This window comes from Conger conger, chromosome 9, assembly GCF_963514075.1.
Source record: "Conger conger chromosome 9, fConCon1.1, whole genome shotgun sequence".
Taxonomy (NCBI): domain Eukaryota; kingdom Metazoa; phylum Chordata; class Actinopteri; order Anguilliformes; family Congridae; genus Conger; species Conger conger.
The window spans coordinates 9,716,937-9,741,383 of NC_083768.1; the positions used below are offsets into that span (position 1 = coordinate 9,716,937).

General features: G+C 45.5%; 1 protein-coding gene across 2 annotated transcripts in view; it reads right to left on the reverse strand.

Moving 5' to 3' along the window:
- LOC133136573 (contactin-associated protein-like 2) overlaps positions 1-24,447 on the reverse strand; it is a 268,486-nt gene that overhangs the window by 77,014 nt on the left and 167,025 nt on the right. For both annotated transcript variants that reach the window (XM_061254190.1, XM_061254191.1), the window contains 3 exons: positions 21,378-21,484; positions 18,263-18,382; positions 14,504-14,704 (listed from right to left, as the gene is read on the reverse strand). In XM_061254190.1, the coding sequence (XP_061110174.1) occupies positions 14,504-14,704; positions 18,263-18,382; positions 21,378-21,484 (428 nt within the window). The remainder of the gene's footprint in view (positions 1-14,503; positions 14,705-18,262; positions 18,383-21,377; positions 21,485-24,447) is intronic.

A 24,447-nucleotide genomic window follows, 5' to 3' on the forward strand; every position in this document is an offset into this window, starting at 1 on the left:
GGGGGATCGAACCGTCAACCCTCCGACTGCCAGACGACTGCTCTTACTGCCTGAGCCATGTCGCCCCTACATGCACAGTACACACTGTAATTAACCTGTGCTTTTTTCGTTTGGAAAACAAATTCATTTGTACCCAAAGAGAACATTACTGTACTTTCAGGGCACATTTGGGAAATCCTTGAAGGACAGAAAAATGTACCTCAATGTCAAACTCTATTTCTGGAGGCCAAAAGCGAAAACGTTTTGGGCAGATGTGGGGATGTGATGTGATGCGTCACCTCTGCGTAAGGTGCAGGACTGGGACCCGCAAGGTCGGCGGTTCTAATCCCGGTGTAGCCACAATAAGTTCCGCACAGCCGTTGGGCCCTTGAGCAAGGTCCTTAACCCTGCATTGCTCCAGGGGAGGATTGTCTCCTGCCTAGTCTAATCAACTGTACGTCGCACTGGATAAGAGCGTCAGCCAAATGCAATTAATGTAATGTAATGCTTAGCACTGACTCACACAAGCAGCACGCAAACGGTTCACTTTAGGTCGATATTGTGAGTGCAGAAGTACTTCTGTCATTCTTTTATTGAGTGGGAATTTTTCTGCTGGTTGAGTCACTAATTCCTTTGCCGTTTAGCTGAACCCTGAAATTCCTCTTGTGGGTAACTTAATTTAGCTAGTATCTCTGAAATGTGTGTGTGTGCGTGCATGGGTGTGTGCTTGTGCATGTGTGTGTGTATGTGTGTAAAAGAGATAGACGCTGTAAAAAGAGAGGGCAAGAGAGAAAGAGAAAGAGAGGGAGAGAAACAGAGAGAGAGGGAGAGAGAGAGAGAGAGAGAGGGAGAAGAAGAGAGAGAGAGGGAGAAGAAGGGAGAGAGAGGGAGAGAGAGGGAGAGAGAGAGTGTGAGGGAGACAGAATAAGAGAGAGAGAGGGAGAGGGAGAAGAATGGAGAGAGAGAGGGAAAGGGAGAGGGAGAGAGAGAAGGAGAGAGAGAGTGTGAGGGAGACAGAATGAGAGAGGGAGAGTGAGAGGGAGAGAGAGAAGGAGAGAGAGAGTGTGAGGGAGACAGAATGAGAGAGAGAGGGAGAGAAAGAGAGTGTGAGGGAGACAGAATGAGAGAGAGAGGGAGAGAAAGAGAGTGTGAGGGAGACAGAATGAGAGAGATGGTGATGGTCAGTGCAGGAGGGAGATCATTTTCTCGCCATTTCCTCCCTGGGAGCAGACTGGTGTTGTCTGCCGAAAGGGAAAAAAAGAATCTGTCAAGCGGTAGTGACAACATGAAACATAACTCTCCTCCTCTCCCCTCTCCTCCCCCAACTCATCTACAAAGGAAATGAAGAAGCGGGCCTTTATGGATCTGATACACAAGGCAGAGGCCCTGGAGATGGGAATGGACTGGCCCACCCTGTCGTCTGCTGGCTGGCATTGTCTAAGCTATAGCACCCCTGCCTTTGGTATTCACAAATAAAGCTGTTCCAGATTAACTGTGGAACAAGTTTGACTGTGTAAACAATCAAACTACTGCTTTGAAACTTGCTTAGAAGGCATTAACTGCTGACGTGCATAACTTACGTCTCATTCAGATACGCAGCTGGGCTCCTACCGAACACAAGTTATTAGGCTTGGGCAAATTCAATTTGACTCAATTTTATTTGTAGACACTATCGCAAAGATGCTTTACAGACAAAAACAGGACAAAAACCTCCCTTTTGGGAAGAAAGAGCAAGCACTCTTAACAGCGGGGTGAAAAAACAGCGGTGTGAAAAACTCAGCGATGGAAATAAATCGCTCCGGATACGGACAGGGAGACTCTTGGGCTTGCTAGCCCAGTGTCAGTTGCTAAACTTAGGCAAAATTGCACAGGAACAGGGAGGTAATGGGGACTCTGTAGGAGCAAATCATCAAAATGGTTTGGTAGATCATAGGCTGAAGTATTAAAAGAGCTGGTAAAATATCCAGGCCTCTCTGCCTCCGGACACCAGGAACGGGTGGGGAAAGGCTCAGCCCGCAATGGCGTGACAGTGGAGGGACAATTTTGATCTTCTGTTCAAATCTCCCGAATGTACCATGAAGGTGCAGTACTGTTCACTTTGCGCAACAATTAGTGCTCTTTCCAAGCTGAAAAGGTACAAATTAATGATATATTGCCGGGTACAATGTTATGTTCCGCCCCAGTGACAAGAACCTTTTTAGACACATCTTTGTACCTTTATTTGTGAGAGTGTTCGGTGAACAAGCAGGAATCACCAAAAAAAAAAAAATATATATATATATATATATATATATATACAATAATAAATGCAATAAATAAATAATAAAAAGCATGCTTCATTGCTCCATGTAATCTACCAATCAAAGTAAAGCTGAGGTCCTGGACCGCCGTTCATAAGAAGACTTTGAATGATACATGCAATTTCTTATATAACACGCGTTCATAAATATATGAATGAGATATTTCCTATCATGGCTGTTACAGTGTGAGCGATATTCTTGTAAGCCAGTCATGAGTAACATTTGGTCTCATGCGCTGGTCAGCTTGCTGACCTCCCCCTCCCGGAGCGTGCATTGTTAGCCCCCACCTTTTGGCACACGTGCCTGTGGGGGAGAGCTAGAGAAGGATTCCTGGAGCCCCCCTTCTCTCACATTCCTACAGGGTTTGAGTACAGGAATACTGGAGATGGCATAAAGATGTTTCATGATAATCCCAGGTCAGAATATAGTAATGTTTGGTGTTATTCTGATTGGTTCAGTGCGACTGGTGTAATGGTCTAGTTTTTGTAACAGCCTACCTTCGATATCATAACCATTCAGGAGCCGAGGGGAAACTGGGCAAAAGCTGTCTCTGTAGAAGCCATGTGTTTTAACCCCCTGACCACTGCCTGGTGGGGGCTGGCTGTAAATTACAGATGGGTGAATCACGTTTAGGGTCAAGAACTAAGGCCTGGATTTCGGAGATAAGGAGAAGAAACCAAGCAATCTGGGGGTTTTGTCTCTTTATGCAATTTATGAAAAAAAAGCATAATATTGAGCATAATTTAATTTCTGAGCAGTATTAGACCCCATCCCATACGAAAAGCCTGTTCAGCAGAGTTATTGATCATTTTTCCAAATCAAACGGTTGTGATAAATCAGCTGTACCATGCGTATTGTACCGCAGGATGTTCTGGCACTGACCAGCAGAGGTGGTTCAGCGATCCTTTCAGCATATCCATTATAAGAACACATTTCTTGTCATCAGACGCGATGCGAGTCGAGGATAATCATATTCGATTGCAAATGCAAGCATAAGCATCTCTCTGTAATATTGCCATCATAGCTGAAGTCATGCTCGGTTACCACAAACATTTTCTTATAATGAGGGTGGGAAACATGCTGACGCAAGCTTTCTGCTCCAAGGTAAACGGGACCTAAGCAAGCCCGCTCGGGAACGCCATTCTGCCTGACCCCCCCGCACGGCCGGAATGTCGGAGCGTGATGAGCGGGAATTTCGGAATGTTCATGCTCATGTTTCAATATGAAATCTGAGGAGCTAGTTGAGCCAAGATGGCCCTAGTGACTGAAATCTAATGGGGTAATGTAAAATGTAATTAAAATTAATACAACCTCTGTGTAATAAGTTTGGTACAGTAAGTCAGCCTTGACCCTGGTGGAAATAGCTCAAAATCTCAGACAGGACCATGCACTTGTATTCTTAAAGGTTACACTGCAAAGAATCTGAATTACCTGAGTGAAACAGAGGAAAGCGTATCTGCTAAGCAAATATATTCTAATAACGACAGCCAGGGCCACGATCAGCTCCACCAAAACCTACACAGCATCCTCATATGGTGTCTGAGAAGGCGTTCTCTGGCCTTTAAAGAATAGGCCGACGTCATTACACCCCCGACACACCCACCAAACAGGAACAAACATGCCAGTTGCAAAACGTTGCACACCGTTTCGGGAGAAGACATATCGTTCAACACAGAAACGGTTGCAAAACGCAGCAGAACGTTTTCAGATTGAACATGCCCCAGGTTAGCTCCTGAGTGTATGTTTCATTCCTTCAGTTCCATGAACCACGATGATGACATTCAGATCCATAATCATAAAACCCTGATAGAATTGACAGTAAACGACATCATAAATACAGCAGCATATGTGGGCCTATGCCTCTGTATCTCGCAGTGTTCTCCCCTCAGCCAGCGTAGTTTGAAAGCGCTGCAAAAACATTTTTCCATCAAACGCAATCATGGGAAAATTGTACTGGGAGGATTGTGTTGGCTCAGTGATTCAGTATACACCGTATACCTACAAAACCCAGATCGCGGCGTAAATTGCTTTACACTGAACCGGAATCCATTTTACATGGCGGACTTGCACGGGCGTAGCGCGACTGCACAGAGAAGACGTGTTTCTCTGCAACGCACACGACCGGAGAAACGCGTACGTCGCCTTTAATCGCCGCGATGACGAAAACCGTTTTTCTCTGCTTCCAGTTGTGATTCATTTACATCAAATTCCTTTCACCGTATCAAACAAACCCCCCCGTGAAATCACAGCTCCACTTCTCCTATTCTGGAGCGGAAAAATTCCACACGACGCTCACAGAATCCGAGTTAGTTCAGGGGCCAGTTCAGTCAAAGTGTGAAATGGGTTGGCCTTAATATTTGATAAAAAATGTTTTCGGGGGCCAGTTCAAATTTGTAGGTAGTTTTAACTTTTTTTTTTTTTTTAAATGTATGAATATCATTTTCGTGGGCTGGAGATTTAAAATTCAAAACAGGCCTGGCCGGAGATAACGCGCACCCAGAACCGTGCCCAGACACGAGGTCGCAAACGAGCAGGAAGCTGGGGACTGCGTCTCTTGTGCTCCGAGAATCTGCCAAACTGTGAAGCCAAGTCTGTTTTAATCAAGGCTTTTTTTCAGGTTCTCCTTCTGTCATCGTTTTGCCACAATTGTCATGCAGATACAATTATAACAGTTTTACAGAGCCAAGAATTTTCACCTCTTAGTTTTCAAAACTTCCAGCAGCTGAGACATTAGCCTCTAATAGTCCACAGACCTCAAACTAACAGAGAATATCTAAGACAGACAGATATTTATGCAGAAAGTAATGAAATGTTTTACACATCTTTCCCGTTTTCCACCTTATGAGGATTACAAAAAAAAAGTTTTATTTGAGATGAAAATCAAGTCACTTCAAAGTATAAACGTGACAGAAACATGACATACCTGCACTGCTAATGAATGCTCTTGTTTTTTCCTGGAATTTCTAGATTTTTCCCTCACTGTGTAACAGCTAAAACTACCATGACAATTCTAAATCAAGTGCCAGTGTGAGACGAACACCCGGTTTATGGTGTAGTCAAATACTTTATGGTAGGTAAACCGACGATAACCACGGTATTTAGCCCTTGACTGCAGTTGGATCATGAAAACCATCAAAACTAATATAAATGTGCCATTGCATAAATGTCTTTCTGAAATGGTGCATTGTAAATATATTTTTTCATCCCCCAATAATGTCTTTGACTGGGCTTATTGTCACCCTGGGTGTTTGACTTTAACAGCCTACCATTATTGGAATATTCCTTCTGTGAGTGCTGTTTGTCTTTGATATTTGCATTTTTATTGAGTAGTTTTGACAATAAAAAAAGATAAATAAGAAGAAGGAGAAAATGAAATGAATCTCAGCAGTTTCTTAAAGCGATACTCAACAGAACAGCCATAACCGAGAGGCGTAGGTATGGTCACATGGTGCCTCTTTAATACTCAACAGAACATCCATAACCATGAGGCGTAGGTACAGTATGGTCACATGGTGTTGTTTTGATACTCAACAGAACAGCCATAACCGAGAGGCGTAGGTATGGTCACATGGTGCCTCTTTAATACTCAACAGAACATCCATAACCGTGAGGCGTAGGTACAGTATGGTCACATGGTGCCTCTTTAATACTCAACAGAACATCCATAACCATGAGGCGTAGGTACAGTATGGTCACATGGTGTTGTTTTGATACTCAACAGAACATCCATAACCGCGAGGCGTAGGTATGGTGACATGGTGTCGTTTTGATACTCAACAGAACAGCCATAACTGTGAGGCGTAGGTACAGTATGGTCACATGGTGCCTCTTTAATACTCAACAGAACATCCATAACCGTGAGGCGTAGGTACGGTATGGTCACATGGTGTTGTTTTGATACTCAACAGAACATCCATAACCGTGAGGCATAGGTATGGTCACACGGTGCCTCTTTAATACTCAACGGGGTGAGGAGGGCCCCCACAGAGCCACAGAGCCAACACACCCTGTGGGGAACGGGCCCGGGGCGAGGAGGGGGTCTCCCACAGAGCCAACACACCCTGCGGGGAACGGGCACGGGGTGAGGAGGGGGTCCCCCACAGAGCCAACACACCCTGTGGGGAACGGGCCCGGGGCGAGGAGGGGGTCTCCCACAGAGCCAACACACCCTGTGGGGAACGGGCCCGGGGCGAGGAGGGGGTCTCCCACACAGCCTCAGACACCCTGTGGGGAACGGGCACGGGGCGAGGAGGGGGTCTCCCACAGAGCCAACACACCCTGTGGGGAACGGGCACGGGGCGAGGAGGGGGTCTCCCACAGAGCCTCACACCCTGTGGGGAACGGGCACGGGGCGAGGAGGGGGTCTCCCACAGAGCCAACACACCCTGTGGGGAACGGGCACGGGGCGAGGAGGGGGTCTCCCACAGAGACTCAGACACCCTGTGGGGAACGGGCACGGGGCGAGGAGGGGGTCTCCCACAGAGCCTCACACACCCTGTGGGGAACGGGCACGGGGCGAGGAGGGGGTCTCCCACAGAGCCTCACACACTCCCCACACCACGCGGGTCGCAACAGAGCCGGCAGCACACGACTGAAGGACGGAGTCGGCTTTCAGCAAGCCTGCGCCTTCACCGCAGATTTTCCGGGGGGAATTTCGGGCCAAGTGACTTAATCACAGCGCTTCTAGTCTAGGATTTGAATCGGCAACCTTTCGGACAACAAGTGCAAAACAGTGAAATACGCCCCGGGGCGGTCCCTGCCCAGAAGACTGTGAGCAGATTCAGCTCCAAACCTGGTTTTGAAGTGTTTTTGCTGAGGGCCTTGAAAACATTCCTTCACAGTACTCTCTGTAATATGTACAGAGCTAGAAACCTCCTTTGTTCTGTACAGGACATGCACTGTGTGTCACCACTCAATGTTAAAAGTGCAATGCTTAGCAATGCTTTTGGGTAACAGACTTTCCCTATTTTTCAAAAAGGAAAATAAAGTTAAAATAATAAAAATGTTTCATCTCTGTCTGTGCCTGCTGATCTTTGACCATTTATCATATAATATAGTCTAATTGTGGAAAAAAATGTGAGTTTTGAGAAATGCTTCAGAGGTCTGGCAGGTTTAGAGATAAAAGTAAAGTAAAGTAAAAGTATCAAATGATTATGCGTCTAGTGGTAAGAGGATAGTGTTGAGGCTTGTGTTTTGTGCTGTGCCCCGGTTTTAAAACAGGCCTACATTATGAAAAGCCAAGACGCAGCCTGTCCAACTGGTTCGAGGATAAGACTGCAAAGGATGTCTCAGGTATCAGAGGAGAATCCTAACAATGAGCAGAACTCAGGAATCAATACTAAGAAAAAAACAGATTTCAGGTAAATACATCCTAATGAGCCCAAGCAACCTCCTCGTTTATGAATTAAAACATCCATTATTAGGTCAGGTCCAATTCAACATCAAAGAACATCAAACTGTTAGATAGGATGCAGCAATGAATTAGTCAATTTATATTGATATTACATTAATACCTGGAGGCCATTATACCACACAAAAAGTCAATATTGCATTCACAAAATGAATGCTAAGTTCCACATAATTGCAAGAAAGCAAGATAATATTCCAAGTAAAATATTTCTATGCAATGACCTTGCAAGCAGCACTGCAACACTTGTTGCCATTCATTTAGACAAATAAAAATGAACTGAAATGAAGTACAATGTTTCGTAACATGAAGTTAAACGGACTTGTTAAATCTAACAAGACCAATACAGTGTTATATATCAATTCCTGTACAAACTCTGGGTACATCTACTTTAATCCATAATGCTCTACATTCCTCTCCTGGGGCTCGTTACCAACTTGGATATTGACATATTAGCGTCTCAACAACAAGACAGCCATTCAAAATGACCGGCTGAAGAGTTCAGTTAAGCTCTCTCTCTCTCTCTCTCTCTCTCTCTCTCTATATATATATATATATATATATATATATATATATATATATATATATATATATATGAGAGTGGTATGTGTGAGAGTGGTATGTGTGAGAGTGGTATGTGTGAGAGTGGTATGTGTTAGAGTGGTATGTATGAGAGTGGTATGTGTTACAGTGGTATATGTGAGAGTGGTATGTGTGAGAGTGGTATGTGTTACAGTGGTATATGTGAGAGTGGTATGTGTTACAGTGGTATGTGTGAGAGTGGTATGTATGAGAGTGGTATGTGTTACAGTGGTATATGTGAGAGTGGTATGTGTTACAGTGGTATGTGTTAGAGTGGTATGTGTGAGAGTGGTATGTGTTACAGTGGTATGTGTTAGAGTGGTATGTGTGAGAGTGGTATGTGTTACAGTGGTATGTGTTACAGTGGTATGTGTGAGAGTGGTATGTGTGAGAGTGGTATGTGTTACAGTGGTATGTGTGAGAGTGGTATGTGTTACAGTGGTATGTGTTACAGTGGTATGTGTGAGAGTGGTATGTGTGAGAGTGGTATGTGTTAGAGTGGTATGTGTGAGAGTGGTATATGTCACACACATTGGCGGTGGTTGAGCTGAGTTTCCCCTCATCACTGTAAAACGCTGTGAGAAAAGCGCTATATAAACGGGAAGAATCAATTCATTAATTAGAGCTATTTATTTATTATTTTACAGTGGTATACGTGAGAGCAGTATTGCTTCCATTGCTTCGTACCTCTGCCAGAGAAGTGTCTTGAGCCAGTGGGAAGCCGATGACTTTCAAACGTATTTATCACACAAAGCAAATGACAAATGACGTCGGGGCCAATAAGACGTATGGGCGCGACCGTCCCTGCGGCATGAGCTGAAACGGAGTGCCGCAGAGGCTCATGGGTTGCGTTCGGCCGGCTGTCTGGCCTGCTCCCCCCCGCGTGCGTGCGGAAACACGCCACCGTTAATCACTGTCCCACTGCCTCACGTCGAGGCCTGTCCAAACATTACGGAAAAACCGTACGGCCTGCGTCCAAAACATTTTAAAGACAATTTGAGGAATGTATTTTGTTTTGTAAAAAGTATGTGTATAAGAGTATGCTGGAAATAATATTTCTTTTTGTTGCTTTCATGTGTGTGTTTTTTTTTTTTCCCCACAGTGTATGTTGTGAAATGAAATGCACTCAGATGTTATACCTACTAAAGTACATCAGCATCTGCATTTTCTGACACACGATATTATGCGGGACAGTTTTAGTGTGAGTTCAAATTCAAACACCTCAAATTCAACACCTCACTTTGGCGGCAATCTGAACAAAGCCTGCGAATGGCAAACGTGGAGCCATAACTTACGGAAAAAAAAAAGAAAAAGAGTTTTACTTTGCTCATATGCAAGACTAATTGCGAACAACCATCTGTTTAAAAAATTCTAATAAAATGGCATTAATCAGACAGCCAACCTTGAGGGAAGGGCTATAGCGCCGGCGCTTAGCAACAGCACTCCAGGGCAGTGTTGAGTAATGATGCTGTACTCAACACATCCCATTCCTCACACGCCTGAGTATACTCTCAGAGAAAAGGGCTCTGAATGGATCCTTCAGCTTGATTTCGTAGGGAAAACCTTTCTTAGTTCTTTTGGAAACCTCTGTCATAGGTGCGAAGTGTGAGACCTCCCACACAAAGAACCGTTTTGCCTGACAAAGAACCCTTTAGCTAGACTGGAATTATTTTTTATACAGCTTACCCACAGCTACCAATGCCTGCACAGGAAAAATGATATCAAAACACTATTTATTTTATTGTACTCATAACTATTATCACTGATTATAATCATTTAAAAATTTCCTCCATTCCAATAATTAAAGCCAGCTAAGTGGCTACTACTTTATTGAACCCTGCCCAACCCTGTTTCTGGAGATCTACCATCCTGTAGGTTTTCACTCGAACCCTAACAAACCACACCTCATTCAACAGCTAGAGCAGGGCTGCTCAATCCTGTTCCTGGAGATCTCCCATCCTGTAGGTTTTCACTCCAATCCTAACAAAGCCACACCTCATTCTGCAGCTAGTGGTCTCGTTATGTTGCTAGTTAGTAGAATCCGGTGAGCTTTTATGGGGCCGTTGTGAAAAGCGACAGCCGGATCTCCAGGACCAGGGATGGGAGCCCCTGCTGTGAGCTGGGAGGGTGCGGGAGCACTTCTCAGGGTGCAGAGCTCCGGGGAGCGTGACTGTATTTGACTTTTCCGCTCGGGAAAAGCGATGGCGGCCTGTCAGACACAGTCCGCTCCACTCCGTCTTCATAATGACGACGGTCGCGGTCCCGGGAAGATTTATTCCCCAGTACGGGAATGAGTCACGGGAATCTTCGGCGGGGGAACACTGAGCCTAGCCGGGGTGGGGGGTAGGGGGTTAGAGACCCCGCAAAAATAATAATTGTTTTTGTAAATGCTTATATTATCCATAGTTCATCTGTCTTCCCATACAATGAGCATTTACAGACCTTCACCTTTATCCACTTTCCCACACACTCTCACACACACATACACACACACACACACACACACACACACAGACATGCACGCACGCACGCACGCACACACACACAGACACGCATGCACGCACACGCACACAGTCACGCACGTACGCACGCACTCACGCACGCACGCACTCTCACACACTCACACACACACTCTCTCACATACACACACACACTCTCTCTGACACACACACACACACAGACACGCACGCACGCACACACACATAGACACGCACGCACACACACAGTCACGCACGTACGCACGCATGCACGCACGCACACACACACACGCTCTCACACACTCACACACACACTCTCTCACATACACACACACTCTCTCACACACACACACACACACACACACTCTCATACACACACCACACACACACACACACACACACAAACACGCACTCACTCACACACACACACTCTCACACACACACTCTCATGTTAATATTCTCCCACCTACTCTGTGTGTGTGTGTGTGTGTGTGCATGACCTGCAATTGTGCAGCCGAGGTAATAAGGGTCAGGAACCAATGTGGAGCCTGGAGCGATGTGGCACAGCCAATCACGGCCAGGGACAGGGAGGTCAGGGGTCACGGAATAAGGACAGTACATCACAAGTTCTGGGTTACTGTGCTTCAATGTAGTTCAGCACAATTCTGATGTAACACTTCATGTGCTTGCGAAATGTCGGACTGCCTTGATTAGACGCTCAAATTGTCTTTTTCTGTTTCAGAATAAAGCATTATCCCCCCCCCCCCCCCAAACACACATACACACAAACACACCCACACATACAACACACCCAAAAAACTGCACCGAATGCACACATGCACACGAACAGTGTAAGTGTTCCTGTTCTATTTATTTACAGGTCAACAATGTTTTGACTTGTTTCATCTACATTCATTTTAAAAAATAAACTAGCGTTATTTCACTGCTAAAAATTCATTGTATTAAGAATGAATTGTGGGTTATGAATCGCTAATGTGTGTCACTGGTGAAATGTGGAGGTTTAAAAAAAGGGAAATATGCAATTATGCGAAGAATGTTAATTCATCGTTGGGGTGTGTGTGTGTACCGAATGTCAAAGCTTAATTAGCCAGGAATGAGAACAAAGCATTGAGCCCCATGCCTCTGACAAAGAGCACATTCGGCTTCTTTCCACTTTACAGAAATGAACACAAACACACAAGCAGCGAAACACCTTCCACAGGATGCTTTCATCCGTGTCCGCATGGCCACATTTCAAATCATCCAGAACTAATACAGCAGGTTTCTTTTTTTCAGATGCCCCACAGGGCCTTGTTAACAAACAGTTGGCTAACTGAGGTTCCGACGTTACAAAAACAAATACTAAAAGTAAATGAAAAACGGAAGATAAACCGTACCACGGCGGAGGAATCTGGGAACAGATTGAGGCCTCTCAGATCACGGCCAGGGATGATCAGTAATAACAGGTATTATGAACGGATATTCAAAACATCACGAACACTGCTTCGCTCCTGAAATATCCAAATCCTAATATGCGAATGATGTCCTCAGCACTGCAGACAAGACCACCTGGACAGCTGGACAGCTGAGGTCAGACAGACAGCCAGCTCAGGTCAGACAGACAGCCAGCTGAGGTCAGACAGACAGCCAGCTCAGGTCAGACAGACTGACAGCTCAGGTCAGACAGACTGACAGCTCAGGTCAGACAGACAGCCAGCTCAGATCTGACTACGTGTGATCAGCAAATGTCAAATCTCCTCAGAGTCAGTGCATATCCCAATAGGGCGATGGTGTGTAGCCCTGGTCTTTATTTAGAAAAACATCTCCAACTTTCATTAACCTGGCAATATAGAGCCAATCAATCTCATTATCAGTCAGCATTTTGCTCAGCAAAGTTACTCAAAAAGGACATTAAAAAAGAATGGATTCTTTTTATTATTCATTCAAATAAACACCTCGCCTCAAAAGGATATGTTTAAGCTATGGAGCTCCATAAAGTGAGCATTTTACAGCGTAGAATGTAATCATGCAGGTAAAATATACGCAGAGGACCAGATTCACTAAATATTGGCAGCGGGTTTAATATCTGAAAAACTACCCCCTCCTATAAAGCAATGAAGTACCTGAGCAAATTCACCAAATCGCCCCACCGCTCCCCGGATGTACTCAGTACATATTAACTGTTAGAAGAGCCCGGTCCACAGTGGATAATACCATAGGAGCATCTGCTAAGTGAATGTAATTGGATGTGATGCAGTGTAATGGTGCTTTTTGTTGGCTAGCCTTCATTCAAATGTATTTTTTGGGGAATCTGAAGCGAACAGCGAGATAGTGGGGCGAGGGATTTTGCTGACGAACGCTTTCGAGCCGGCTACGGCAATCTATCACGGCGGGCTGCAATTACGGGCAAGTTTATTGCGCTTGTATTTTAGGACCCGGGCGAATTGGGTGTTAACTTCGGTTCGGGCGCAAGAGTGCGATCGCGGCGGCTGGAAATCCCGCCGCTTCCTGTGAAGCTGTCCCTTAGCACGCTGCAACGCCCAATTACAATTCAGCTCTGTCTGAGGGCCTCCGGAGCGGCTGAAGTCCTCCACGTCCTTACGGAAGCCCAGCCTCACCACAGAAGAAGCCTTTTCTTAGCGGCATTGGCAGTGCTGGGCCGTGGCTGTCTTCGTGTACGCAAATATCCAGCTAAACCGAGAACAAGAGTGTGCAAATTGTAAAGAAAAAGAGATTTGTAGAGCATCGAATGCCTCAAGTTACACCCACAGGCCTGACATGCAGAAAGACTCACAGACTGCAGTAGGAGTGATGTGCACACACACACACACACACGCACACACACACACACACACGCAGACACGCACACACAGCCATAGGAGAGCAGAGTCCTGGGCAAAGCATCATTGCGTCAGTAAACTGAAACATGGACCCATCAATACAACTTGACAGGACTCAATCAATAATGACTGCCACTCATTCCAAGGTAGGAAAAAAGCCAATGCGGTTTCATTGATAAGGGGTGGTGTTGGTACAATGGTGGAACCTAACAAGTTTCCATCGATAAGAGCCAATAGGATTCCATGGATAATGCCTTACATACTTACATGGAAAGCACCCTACCTGTGACAGGAATGTATTGACAACATCTGACAGGATTGTGTCTATAACAGCCATGATGATTCCCTCAGTAAAGGCTGAAATGTCTCTATCTATAACTCCTAACATAGTTCTATTGATTTTGAGAAGGGAAGATTTACAGTGCTGATACAGAATAGAATACACCTTCAGACACACAAACACAAACAAAAATAAAAACTGTGTGGCTATAGCACACTTTGCACTGTTGTGCACGCACACACACCTGCAAAAACAAATGCATGCACACACACACATGCACACACCCCCACACACATACACATACACATACACATGCACACACACACACATACACACACACACACACACACACACATACACACACACACACACACACATACACACACACACACACACACACACACAGACACACACACATATACACACACGCACACACACACACACACAAACATACACATACACACACACATACACACACACACACACAGACACACAGACACACGCACACATACACACACGCACACACACACACACACACACACACATACACAAACACATACACACAGACACACACACACACACACAGACACACACACACACACACACACACACACACACACAGACACACACACTCATACCTGGCGTGTTGAGCAGTCGGGACATGCGGCAGCTGTAGGCTACGTGCTGTTCGCAGTGCTCAGCGCTGTCTGTAATGGCGGACACCTGCTCCATGGTGGCGCTGTAGTTGAGCTGCAGCACCGTGCGGCTCTCCCTGCTCGACCCGCTGACCGGGGCCTGCTGGGGGAGGCTGTTCATCACCGTCGTCCACACCTTGTCCTCTGAGACAGAGAGAGGCACGCGTCACACACTTTTACACCGGAAAGGACGATCAGCTGTGACGGTGATGTCACTGTCGAGCTGATGTCACTGTAAAGGTGATGTCATGGTACAGCTGTAGGACAAATCGGAATGTTTGTAAACAAAAGGTTGCTAAGATACTTCCGGGTGGCCACACAGCCGCGGAACGAAGTCACGTTACTACACAATCGACTGACCCAGATCTGTATAGAAACAGTTTTCTAGTTAACTATGCCGTCGAAAATCACGTCGTGTTTGGGACTGTAATGCCAAATGTAATCAGGCACACTGAGTATTGGGAGGATAACCCAGATCCTACAGATTTACAGGGCGGCCTCAGTTTTGACGGGTGCTTGGCACAGTCAATGGCAGCTGACACAGAGACGCCCGGCATACGTTTCAACACGTTGCACACACAATCCCACCAATCAAAATCTAGCACACACAATCCCACCAACCAAAATCCGTCCTGGGTGCTGCTACAGCCAATCACGTGACGCCCTGCAGGGCTACCAGACCCAATGGTGTGGTGAGAATCGGGCCACAGCAGACATCTCAGGCTCCTTCACTGCTCGAGTTCAGCCGGCCCTTTCAGAGAGTTTTTAACGTCTTCTCTCTGCGCTGATCAACATGCCTGACTTGACTTGGATGAACACATATCCAGCTGTATCTCCAGTTGTAATTAATTTTTGTCTTCAAAAGCACTCAGCGATGCAGGCCCCGCTCATTTCAATGTTAGACAGCAATCTCACACGATTCTCCATAGATCAATAACACTCACAGAACTGCCGACGGGAAAACTCCATTTGATCGGCCAGGAGGCTAATTAGCCCAATCAGGAGGACGAGTTTCTGTCTCGACTGAAACCCTCGAGCCCTCATGACTTGCAGGAGAGTAACCCTCAAGGGCCAGGGTTTAATGGCCCTGTGGAACCTGAGGCCCCTCCAACACCAGAGTTACTGCAAGTAGCCCCGCTGACACTGTGGCCCCCGGCCCCTGTAAGTACCTCTGCTGAAACATTACATTACATTACATTAATGGCATTTGGCAGACGCTCTTATCCAGAGCGACGTACAGTTGATTAAACTAAGCAGGAGACAATCCTCCCCTGGAGCAACGCAGGGCAGAAACTGCGGCCCCTGCTAAAACAATGGGATCGTAAAATAGTCAAATGGAATCGTAAAATTGTAAAACAATGGAATCGTAAAATCCGAAAAAGTATGAGCCTTAGCAATAGCCCACATGGACTGTAATGCAGTGATAGGAGATCTTTACAAATTCAGCCAATGGAACATATTGACCGACTAAAGCAGCACTTGATAATGTCAAAAGGGCAACAGACATAAAATGGACTTACTATTGCTAATTGCTCCATTTTCAGATTTAGATTTTCACTGGGAGTGAAATCATTAACTTTCATGTGCATCATTTTTAAAGATGCCCTTTCATTGCAGGGAATTTTTTTTTTTGTCTGTTGAAATTGTCCATGATTTTAGACCTCTATTTGAGCGATAGACAGATAGTGAGTGAGTGAGAGAGAGGCAGAGAAAGCTTGTGAGATAGTGAGAGAGCGACAGAAAGAAAGTGAGTGTGAGACAGAGAGAAAGAGAGAGAGAGAGAAGATATACATAATTCATGTGACATACCAACCGTAGTGGCTGAATTGAGCCACAGAAGGCTTTGTGTGTTGCCTGTTTAACTTATGGAGTAAAGTGCAAAGTATTGTCCAGGGACTCTGAGCCACTGTTCAGCTGAGGAGTTTTGGCCGTTTTCCCTCCCCCCCACTCTCAAAAGCATGTTAGCCAAAATTAATTCATATTTTATTCCCAAAATTGCTGCCCTTGGGCTGACATACACAGTTTTTTATTTATTTGCGGTTAGCTATACTGGTATGAAGCAAAAGTGTCCACAACGCAGGCAAAATACTCACATACATTTCATTAACTTTGCCAAGCCACATTTTTCCGGAAGCCTGTCTTCCCTTACAAAATGTACGTGTGTTTGGATAATTAAACCCTCGGATAGCACGAAGATGATAAACAATGCCTTGCATATTCCTCGCATCCTCAATTATCTGCACCTCATTCACGCTGAACCGTTTTGACTGAGCCATCAAGCGGGCCTGGTCCTGGTTGTTTAGCATTCTGTGAGAAAATGGCGTTGCAGGAAAGCGACGTGTTGGTTCTATTAAGAACGTATCAATCAGTCCGCACGGCGATTAAACTGGCACGTCAAATTTATGTGAAGTATACAAAATGCATTTCAAGTCAGGTGTGTCACACACAGCTTATCGGAGAGAAAGACAGACAGGAGACTGTGTGCGTGTGTGAGTGTGTGTGTGTGTGCGTGTGTGCGTGTGTGTGTGTGCGTGCGAGTGTGTGTGCATGCGAGTGTGTGTGTGTGCGTGTGTGTGTATGTGTGTGTGTGTGTGTGCGTGTGTGTGTGTGAGTGCGAGTGTGTGTGCGTGCATGCGTGTGTGTGTGCGTGCGTGTGTGTATGTGCGTGCGAGTGTGTGTGCGTGCGAGTGTGTGTGTGTGCGTGTGTGTGTATGTGTGTGTGTGTGTGTGTGCGTGTGTGTGTGCGTGTGTGTGTGTGCGTGCGAGTGTGTGTGCGTGCGAGTGTGTGTGTGTGCGTGTGTGTGTGTATGTGTGTGTGTGCGTGTGAGTGTGAGTGTGAGTGTGTGTGTGTGTGTGTGTGTGAGTGTGTGTGCGTGTGTGCGTGCGTGTGAGTGTGTGTGTGTGTGCGTGTGTGTGCATGTGCGTGTGTGTGTGTGTGTGCATGTGTGTGTGTGTGCGTGCGTGTGAGTGTGTGTGTGCGTGTGTGTGTGTGCGTGCGTGTGTGTGTGTGTGTGTGTGCGTGTGTGTGCTTGTGTGTGTGTATGTGGGGGGGGGTTACTAACAGCAATAACAGTACCTGCAGCCATAAAAAGGACTAAAGAGCAGGAGAATAACACCAACCCTGGTCCTGGAGAGCTACTAGGTCTGCTGGTTTTTGTTTTCACCTTAAAATCAGCACCCTGTTGAGACCCAGGTAACCAGGTGAGGTGAGTTAGCTGTGTAATTATCTGCTCTAATTGATTAATTAAGTGCAGAGTAACAGTGAAAACCAGCAGACCCCGTAGCTCTCCAGGACCAGGGTTGGTGAACTCTGCTCTAAAGCAGCAAGCAAGTCTAGACGTCATGTTCACGTATAACGGTCCCGGTGCAGCTGGGAGACGGGGTAGTTTCTGTTCAATTCGGAACTGGAATCACAGAAAAACCCATCCCAGATCCCTTTCCATCTGAGCTGCAGTCTCCCTCACCCAGTTTTCACAGGGCCTGGCCCATACACTGTGCTAAACTAATACATTTGTTATTTAGCTGACGCTTTTATCCAGAGCGACCTCCAGCTGATTAGGCTAAGCGCGGGACAATCCCGTCCGGAGCAATGCAGGGTGAACAGCGGCGGAGATCTTATCGCGGCTTGAACCACCAGCCGCCCCGGGTCCCGGTCACGCACCTCAGCCACCGGAACGGTTTCGGAAACGAGGATGGTCTCACCCGTCATGTTGCAGTTGACCTTGAAGGGCCCCAGCGGTCCGCTCCCGTCCGGGTCGATCCAGTAGGTGTCTGAGGTTCTGCCCAGGTGCTTGTAGGCCTCACAGGACTGCTCGTAGACCGCTGGACGGAGAAGGAAAGCGTTTGTAAAGACGCCGCGTAGAGGTACGAGGCACGGAAACGGCCGGCGTGCCGAGCATACCAACGGGGCGCGATGACGGAAAGCTAGCACGCCGAGACAAACGACATGTCGAGAAACAGAAAAACAGCAGTGATGAAAGGCACGTGAAGGCCTGCTCCGCCCGTGCTGTTTACCTCCGGTTTAACCAGGGACACTTCTTCTCATTCACGATAATTGTCAGTCCGCTCCTTTCAATTACTCAGTTCTCTTGTCTCTGTCTCGCTCGCTCTCTCTCTCGCCCCCGCTCTTTCTCTCCCTCTCCATCTTTCTGTACCTTTTTAATTTTCTTATTTTGACCGAGTCTGTAAAGTCTTCATTAGAATAAGAAGTGTGTACTTAAATGGCGAAAAAGGAATAAAAACGGAAACGAAACGGTAAAACCTCCACGCGCTGAAGAGAAAATGTGTTTTCAAGGTCCGGGCTCTTTCATCACAGGTGTGTATTATAGCACCTGGACAGGCAGCAGGTGTCGAATAGCCCCTGCCGGTTCTTGAACACAGAATACGCTTCTACAGAAAACTTCATTTGTAAAGCAGGCTGTTCTGCTCTGGTTATGGACGTGTCTGTCTATCGTTGGGGGGGTGAAACACAGTTAGCATACGCCTTTAGAAGAACACAATGATCCAGACCACTCGATATACCAACAGTATACTTGACCCTCAGGTTTGAACAAGAAAAACTACCTCAGATTTCGGATGTACTGTATGCAGAATAAGTTTGTGTCCAATTAAAAAAGAATGTAATAACAGAAGATTCTGCAGACTCTTTCATCCAGAGCGACGTATATATATACGTATATGACACAGAAACAGAGGTGCAGTTACCTGACTAATATGAGCAACATGACTACAGCGCTAGCGTAAATGAACTATGCTAACCAAGAACCACATTCTAATACAAATTATATCCATAAAAATATCCAGAAAGAGCCACAGAACACAATGAAAATCTCAGACTGGTCGGCAATCCTTCACAGGGATTTAGACTTTTCAGTTTACCCAAGCTGCATGTTTCAGGACTGTGGGAGGAAACCGGAGGATACGGACGCAGACACAGGGAGAACGTGCACACTCCACACAGACAGGCCCCAGCCGGGACATGAACCCCGGACCTTCTCCCTGTGAGGCAACGGTACGACCAACTGCACCACTGTGCCACCCCCTCGGTTCCTCACAGCTTTTTACACCATTAATGATTTTAACACCGACAAAGGAATCTGGGAAAAAGCAAGCAGTTTGTGAAAAAATCTCACTCTTGAAAATTACACGACATTACATTACATTACAAAGCGTTTAGCAGACGCCCTTATCCAGAGTGAAGTGTGAAGAGGGCGGACCCTACAGGACGGTACTGTTCCGAGTCCTAGCAGGACCACACAGACACAATTGGACCTGTCTAATGTAGCAGCACGATAGACCATTCGAGCATACTGCACAGCGCTTAAACACATTCTGACAGATTGCTTCTCACTGTGCAGATTATGTAAGCATTTCAAGTCGTGGAGGACATAAGTAAAATAAAGAGTGATGCTCCTTTAGTGGGAGAAAAACAAAAAACAAATCACTCAGACTGTCAGCAATATACTAAATATAATCAATAATCTGCGCTCGATTTGAGACACAGATATACCCTAATGGAATATCATACGGTTACAAATAGTAAGACATCCTACAATGGATTTGACCCTGCGTAGGACAGAAAACAAGGCTATTGTGTAAACGTGGGAGTTTCAGTTTATATTTTTCAGTATTGAGGGAATTGCTTCGTTTTGTCTCCACATTCAAGGTGACCTGGCAGTGGTGTGTCTTCATTCATCTTACTTTAAAAGTTAATGACCAATTACGATTGAACTCTGTTACACAAATGCATCTATTTTAGCAAGGAAATGAACTTGAGAGGAACTAAATGGAACTGCGCTTAAGAGGAAACTGGAGATGTACACGGCGTACGGCGCAAGGTTATTTGGTACTTAGGCTGAAATGAAAAGCAGGCAGAAATGAAAGGATCTGGAGGTGAACTGGGGCTTGTTTGGATTGGTGGTGTGTGTGTGTGTTTTGCGTCTGTGTGTAGTGGTGGGGGTTAGGACAATTCCATGGGCCCTGGCAGAGAGGTATTCATGAATCTGTGCAGTAAATGTGCATGGATTTGTTGAACGTGGGGTGGTGAAGCCCATCGTGAGAAATTTCCAGCTGCAGTGGCAGTTCTGTCTGGTGTTAACAACCACGGGTGCCTCTAAACAGCTGTGCAAAGATTTCAGAATGAAGACGGTTCATTTCCACCGAGAAGGAGAAGGCGACAAAAACTCGATGTTTCAAACGACCTATTTCCACTGTCAGAAACATTATTAGAAAATGGAAGATAAATGGGACAGTTGTCAGGTCACTTTTTAGCACCAGAGAAGATATGCTTGACGAAGAAAGGGTGAAGCCATTGTAGAGAAGAACACCTTGCTGTGAAGCAAGGAGGTGGATCCATTATGCTTTGTGTTTGTGTGGCAGCTGGGGGCACCGTGCCCTTATTTCTGTGAGTGTATTACTTGGGCCCTTTGTGTAACCGTGGAAACGGCGAGGTGTTCGCCTGTGTGCCAGGTGGCTCCACCGTGCCCTTATTTCTGTGAGTGTATTACTTGGGCCCTTTGTGTAACCGTGGAAATGGCAAGGTGTTCGCCTGTGTGCCAGGAGGCTCCACCGTGCCCTTATTTCTGTGAGTGTATTACTTGGGCCCTTTGTGTAACCGTGGAGACGGCGATGCGTTCACCTGTGTGCCAGGTGGCTCCACCGTGCCCTTATTTCTGTGAGTGTATTACATGGGTCCTTTGTGTAACCGTGGAGACGGCGAGGTGTTCACCTGTGTGCCAGGTGGCTCCACCGTGCCCTTATGTCTGTGAGTGTATTACATGGGTCCTTTGTGTAACCGTGGAGACGGCGGTGCGCTCACAGGAGTGGCAGGTGGCTCCGGCGTATCCCGTCCCGTCACAGGCGCAGCTGAAGCTGTCCCAGGTCTGGCTGCACCCGCCCCCGTGCTCGCAGTGATTCGGCATGCACCTGAGGGGGACGACAGGAACGACACAGGCACAAGGGGCACGGGGGCACGGGGGCGTTAGTCACGCCCCAAAGCCGCAGTGCGCTGAGACCTAAATCAGCTGAGAGGCAGAGGCAAAAACGGGTTCTCTAAACTCCAAATACCATCACCCCAGAGACAATTACCAACTCTCCGCTTAAACTTTGTACACCCTCCCCCCCCCCCCCTCCCCTCCCCCCCCCCCCCTCCCCTCCCCCAAGCCTAGCGCACAGGTAGCGCACGCTAATAAAACAGAGTTGACTTTAAAGGCCACAGTCACACACATTTTTACTTCTGTCTGGCATTTTCATCTGTTTGCCTTCGCACTTTGAGGCCCGTTCTCTTTTAATTGCTTTTTCCACTCAAAAGACCGACGCTGTTTACAAAAGGGCACGGTAAGTGTACTGTATTACAGCACGGCACACCGTACATATGAAATCAGCCATGATTTCGGAAGACGCCACAAATAACAAGCTTTCTCAAAGCTTTCTCAAATAACACTTTTTTTTTTAAATACTATTTTTTTTACTTAAAATTTTTTAATGGGGAAATATATAAGTAACATGGTTCTTCAACATAAAACTAGCTAACCTATTAGGATTTTCAGTTTTGAACATCGTAAGCATTTTTGAGACAGAATGTCCGTTTCTCTTTTCCACAACCAACAAATGTTCGTGACTCCACGTGCTGAGGAAAATCCGTATTATCGAAAAGCTAACTGCCCAGCAGACGAATTTCACACCGCATATTCTTAGCCGCCAGTGTCATAAGTACGCGACTCCGCGTCGGCACGGGGTTTCATTTCCCACATAAAGTGAAAACGTAAGTTGGCTTCCGGGGTGCTGATCCAAGCGCTCAGCCACGTAATGTACTTTCACACAGCTGAGCTCTCCTCACAAAGGAGCTGAGTGGGGATGCTAACCCGGCACGCTGTTTACCCGCCTCAGTTGTTAAGAAGGGAGAAAACGTAGGAGAGAAATCTAATTCATCGACAGAGAATTAAATAAGACTATGACGCTGAGGCTGAGTGAATGACTTAATTTTTTCAGATTATTTATTGATGATGAGCATAGGCTAAATTGGGCTCTCCGTTCAAAATTAACTTGAAGTGACTCTGCTAGGACACTTAATGGTAAGTGGTAACATTTCTGCGAGAGGAATTTATAAAATGGACCAAAATTGAAAGTCTTGATCCAAATGTATTGGTGAAGGCTGGCACCCTGTCTTGCAGTTTCTTTTAAAATGGTTTATGGCTTTCTGTTCCCTGCAACTCTAAATAAACAATAAATACAAATAAAAAAAGAAACACGAGTGAAATGTTAATCACAGGCAGGTTATCCCCTTTTTCTGCATTAATTACTTTTTTTACAATGTAATTTCAAATCGCTATGGTAACAGGATATACCACTTGAAAGTGTTAAAACTCACGGCTCTATCAGTATTACCTATTTTAAGATGCCATTGCTTTAGCAATAACAACAGTTCCTTATTTTGTAACGTGGGTGGCAGAACATTGACTTGTGGATGGGGGTTGGGTATTTGACAAAACGTAAATCAAAGGACCTCAATCACTGTAATAGAATACAATATGTTACATTATTGTGATTATTGTACTTTTTCTTTCCTTGATCTGAGGAAAGCACAAGGAGAGGGAGAGATAGTGGGAGGGTGGGGAAAGTGCAAACACCTTTTTCAGGATGAAAACGTGTATACTTTAGTGAGCAAAATACAGCATTTGACAAATCATGAGACCCATAATATCATTTAGTTTCCATGTGTCTTTTTGGAAAACTGCCAGCGTTTTGGCTGTGGCTCCATTGTATTTCTAAGTGCACCAGGTACAGCCACAATAATCTGTATCCACTCAAATACAGAAAAGCTTTTCAGTGAGAAAGAAATCTTCCACTTCCACTGTGTTCAAGCTTCTGTAACTTTGTTTTAGTAATACTTAAATTCTAACATACTAAAAAGGTAATCCCAAAGGATTTTGTCAGTAGACACCAGGATTATGCCTGTAGTAAAAGGGGTTCAAGAATAGAAACCATTTTATTTTGGGTATGTCATTTTCAAGCTTGTTCCAAGAAAAGTGGTGACAAGATACATGTGCAAGCAGGAAAATACATAAATTATATCTAAATTGATCAATGAAAGCATTCTAATAGAATTACTAAAATGGTTTTAAGCTGTAAAGCAACAGCAGTGTCATCGTCATGGCAGTTGCAGTTGACTAGTGTTTAAATGATGCATGACTTAAAGCTGCCCAATTGAATGCAATTAATTGCTGAACACTGAGCCTTGAGGGCATGTTGGAGAAAATGTACAATGATGTTCTGTAAAAACATCAAGCGAAATCGGTAAACAAGACGCAGCGTTCTGGAAAGACGAAAGCATGGAAATATCTGATGTCGATTTTGAATGCCTATTTATTGCAATCCAAATCCACCCAATTGAGGCAGACGTTAGATAACATGGCACCGCAGTCTTTATAGTTTATTCATCGGTAATTACATATACATACATTCCAGGTTTCTACCTGGGGTTCTCTTTTGCAATATATGTTCACTATGTAAATGTCCCGAAAAATACTTTTTATTCAAAACCTGGACCTTGAATGATCTGATAGGCCCAACTGGAACAGGAAATGTCCTCCCCCCTTAATCTGTGAAGTCACGATTGATGCTGATCATAGCCTTACAGTGACAGTAGCAGTAGCTAATTATCGCCATTGCTATCGAGTGTATTATTCAGGAAAAACCCAATGATGTTTTAATCTGCCATCATTTTGTTTTGCTCATATTGATCGATCCGTTAACTGTTACTTATTCACAGTCATGAATTGTTTCCCCTTATTAATGCATTCATATGATAATTAAAAGGGCGGCACGGATGGTGCAGTGGGTAGCACTGCCGCCTCACAGCAAGGAGGTCCTGGGTTCACTTGGGTTTC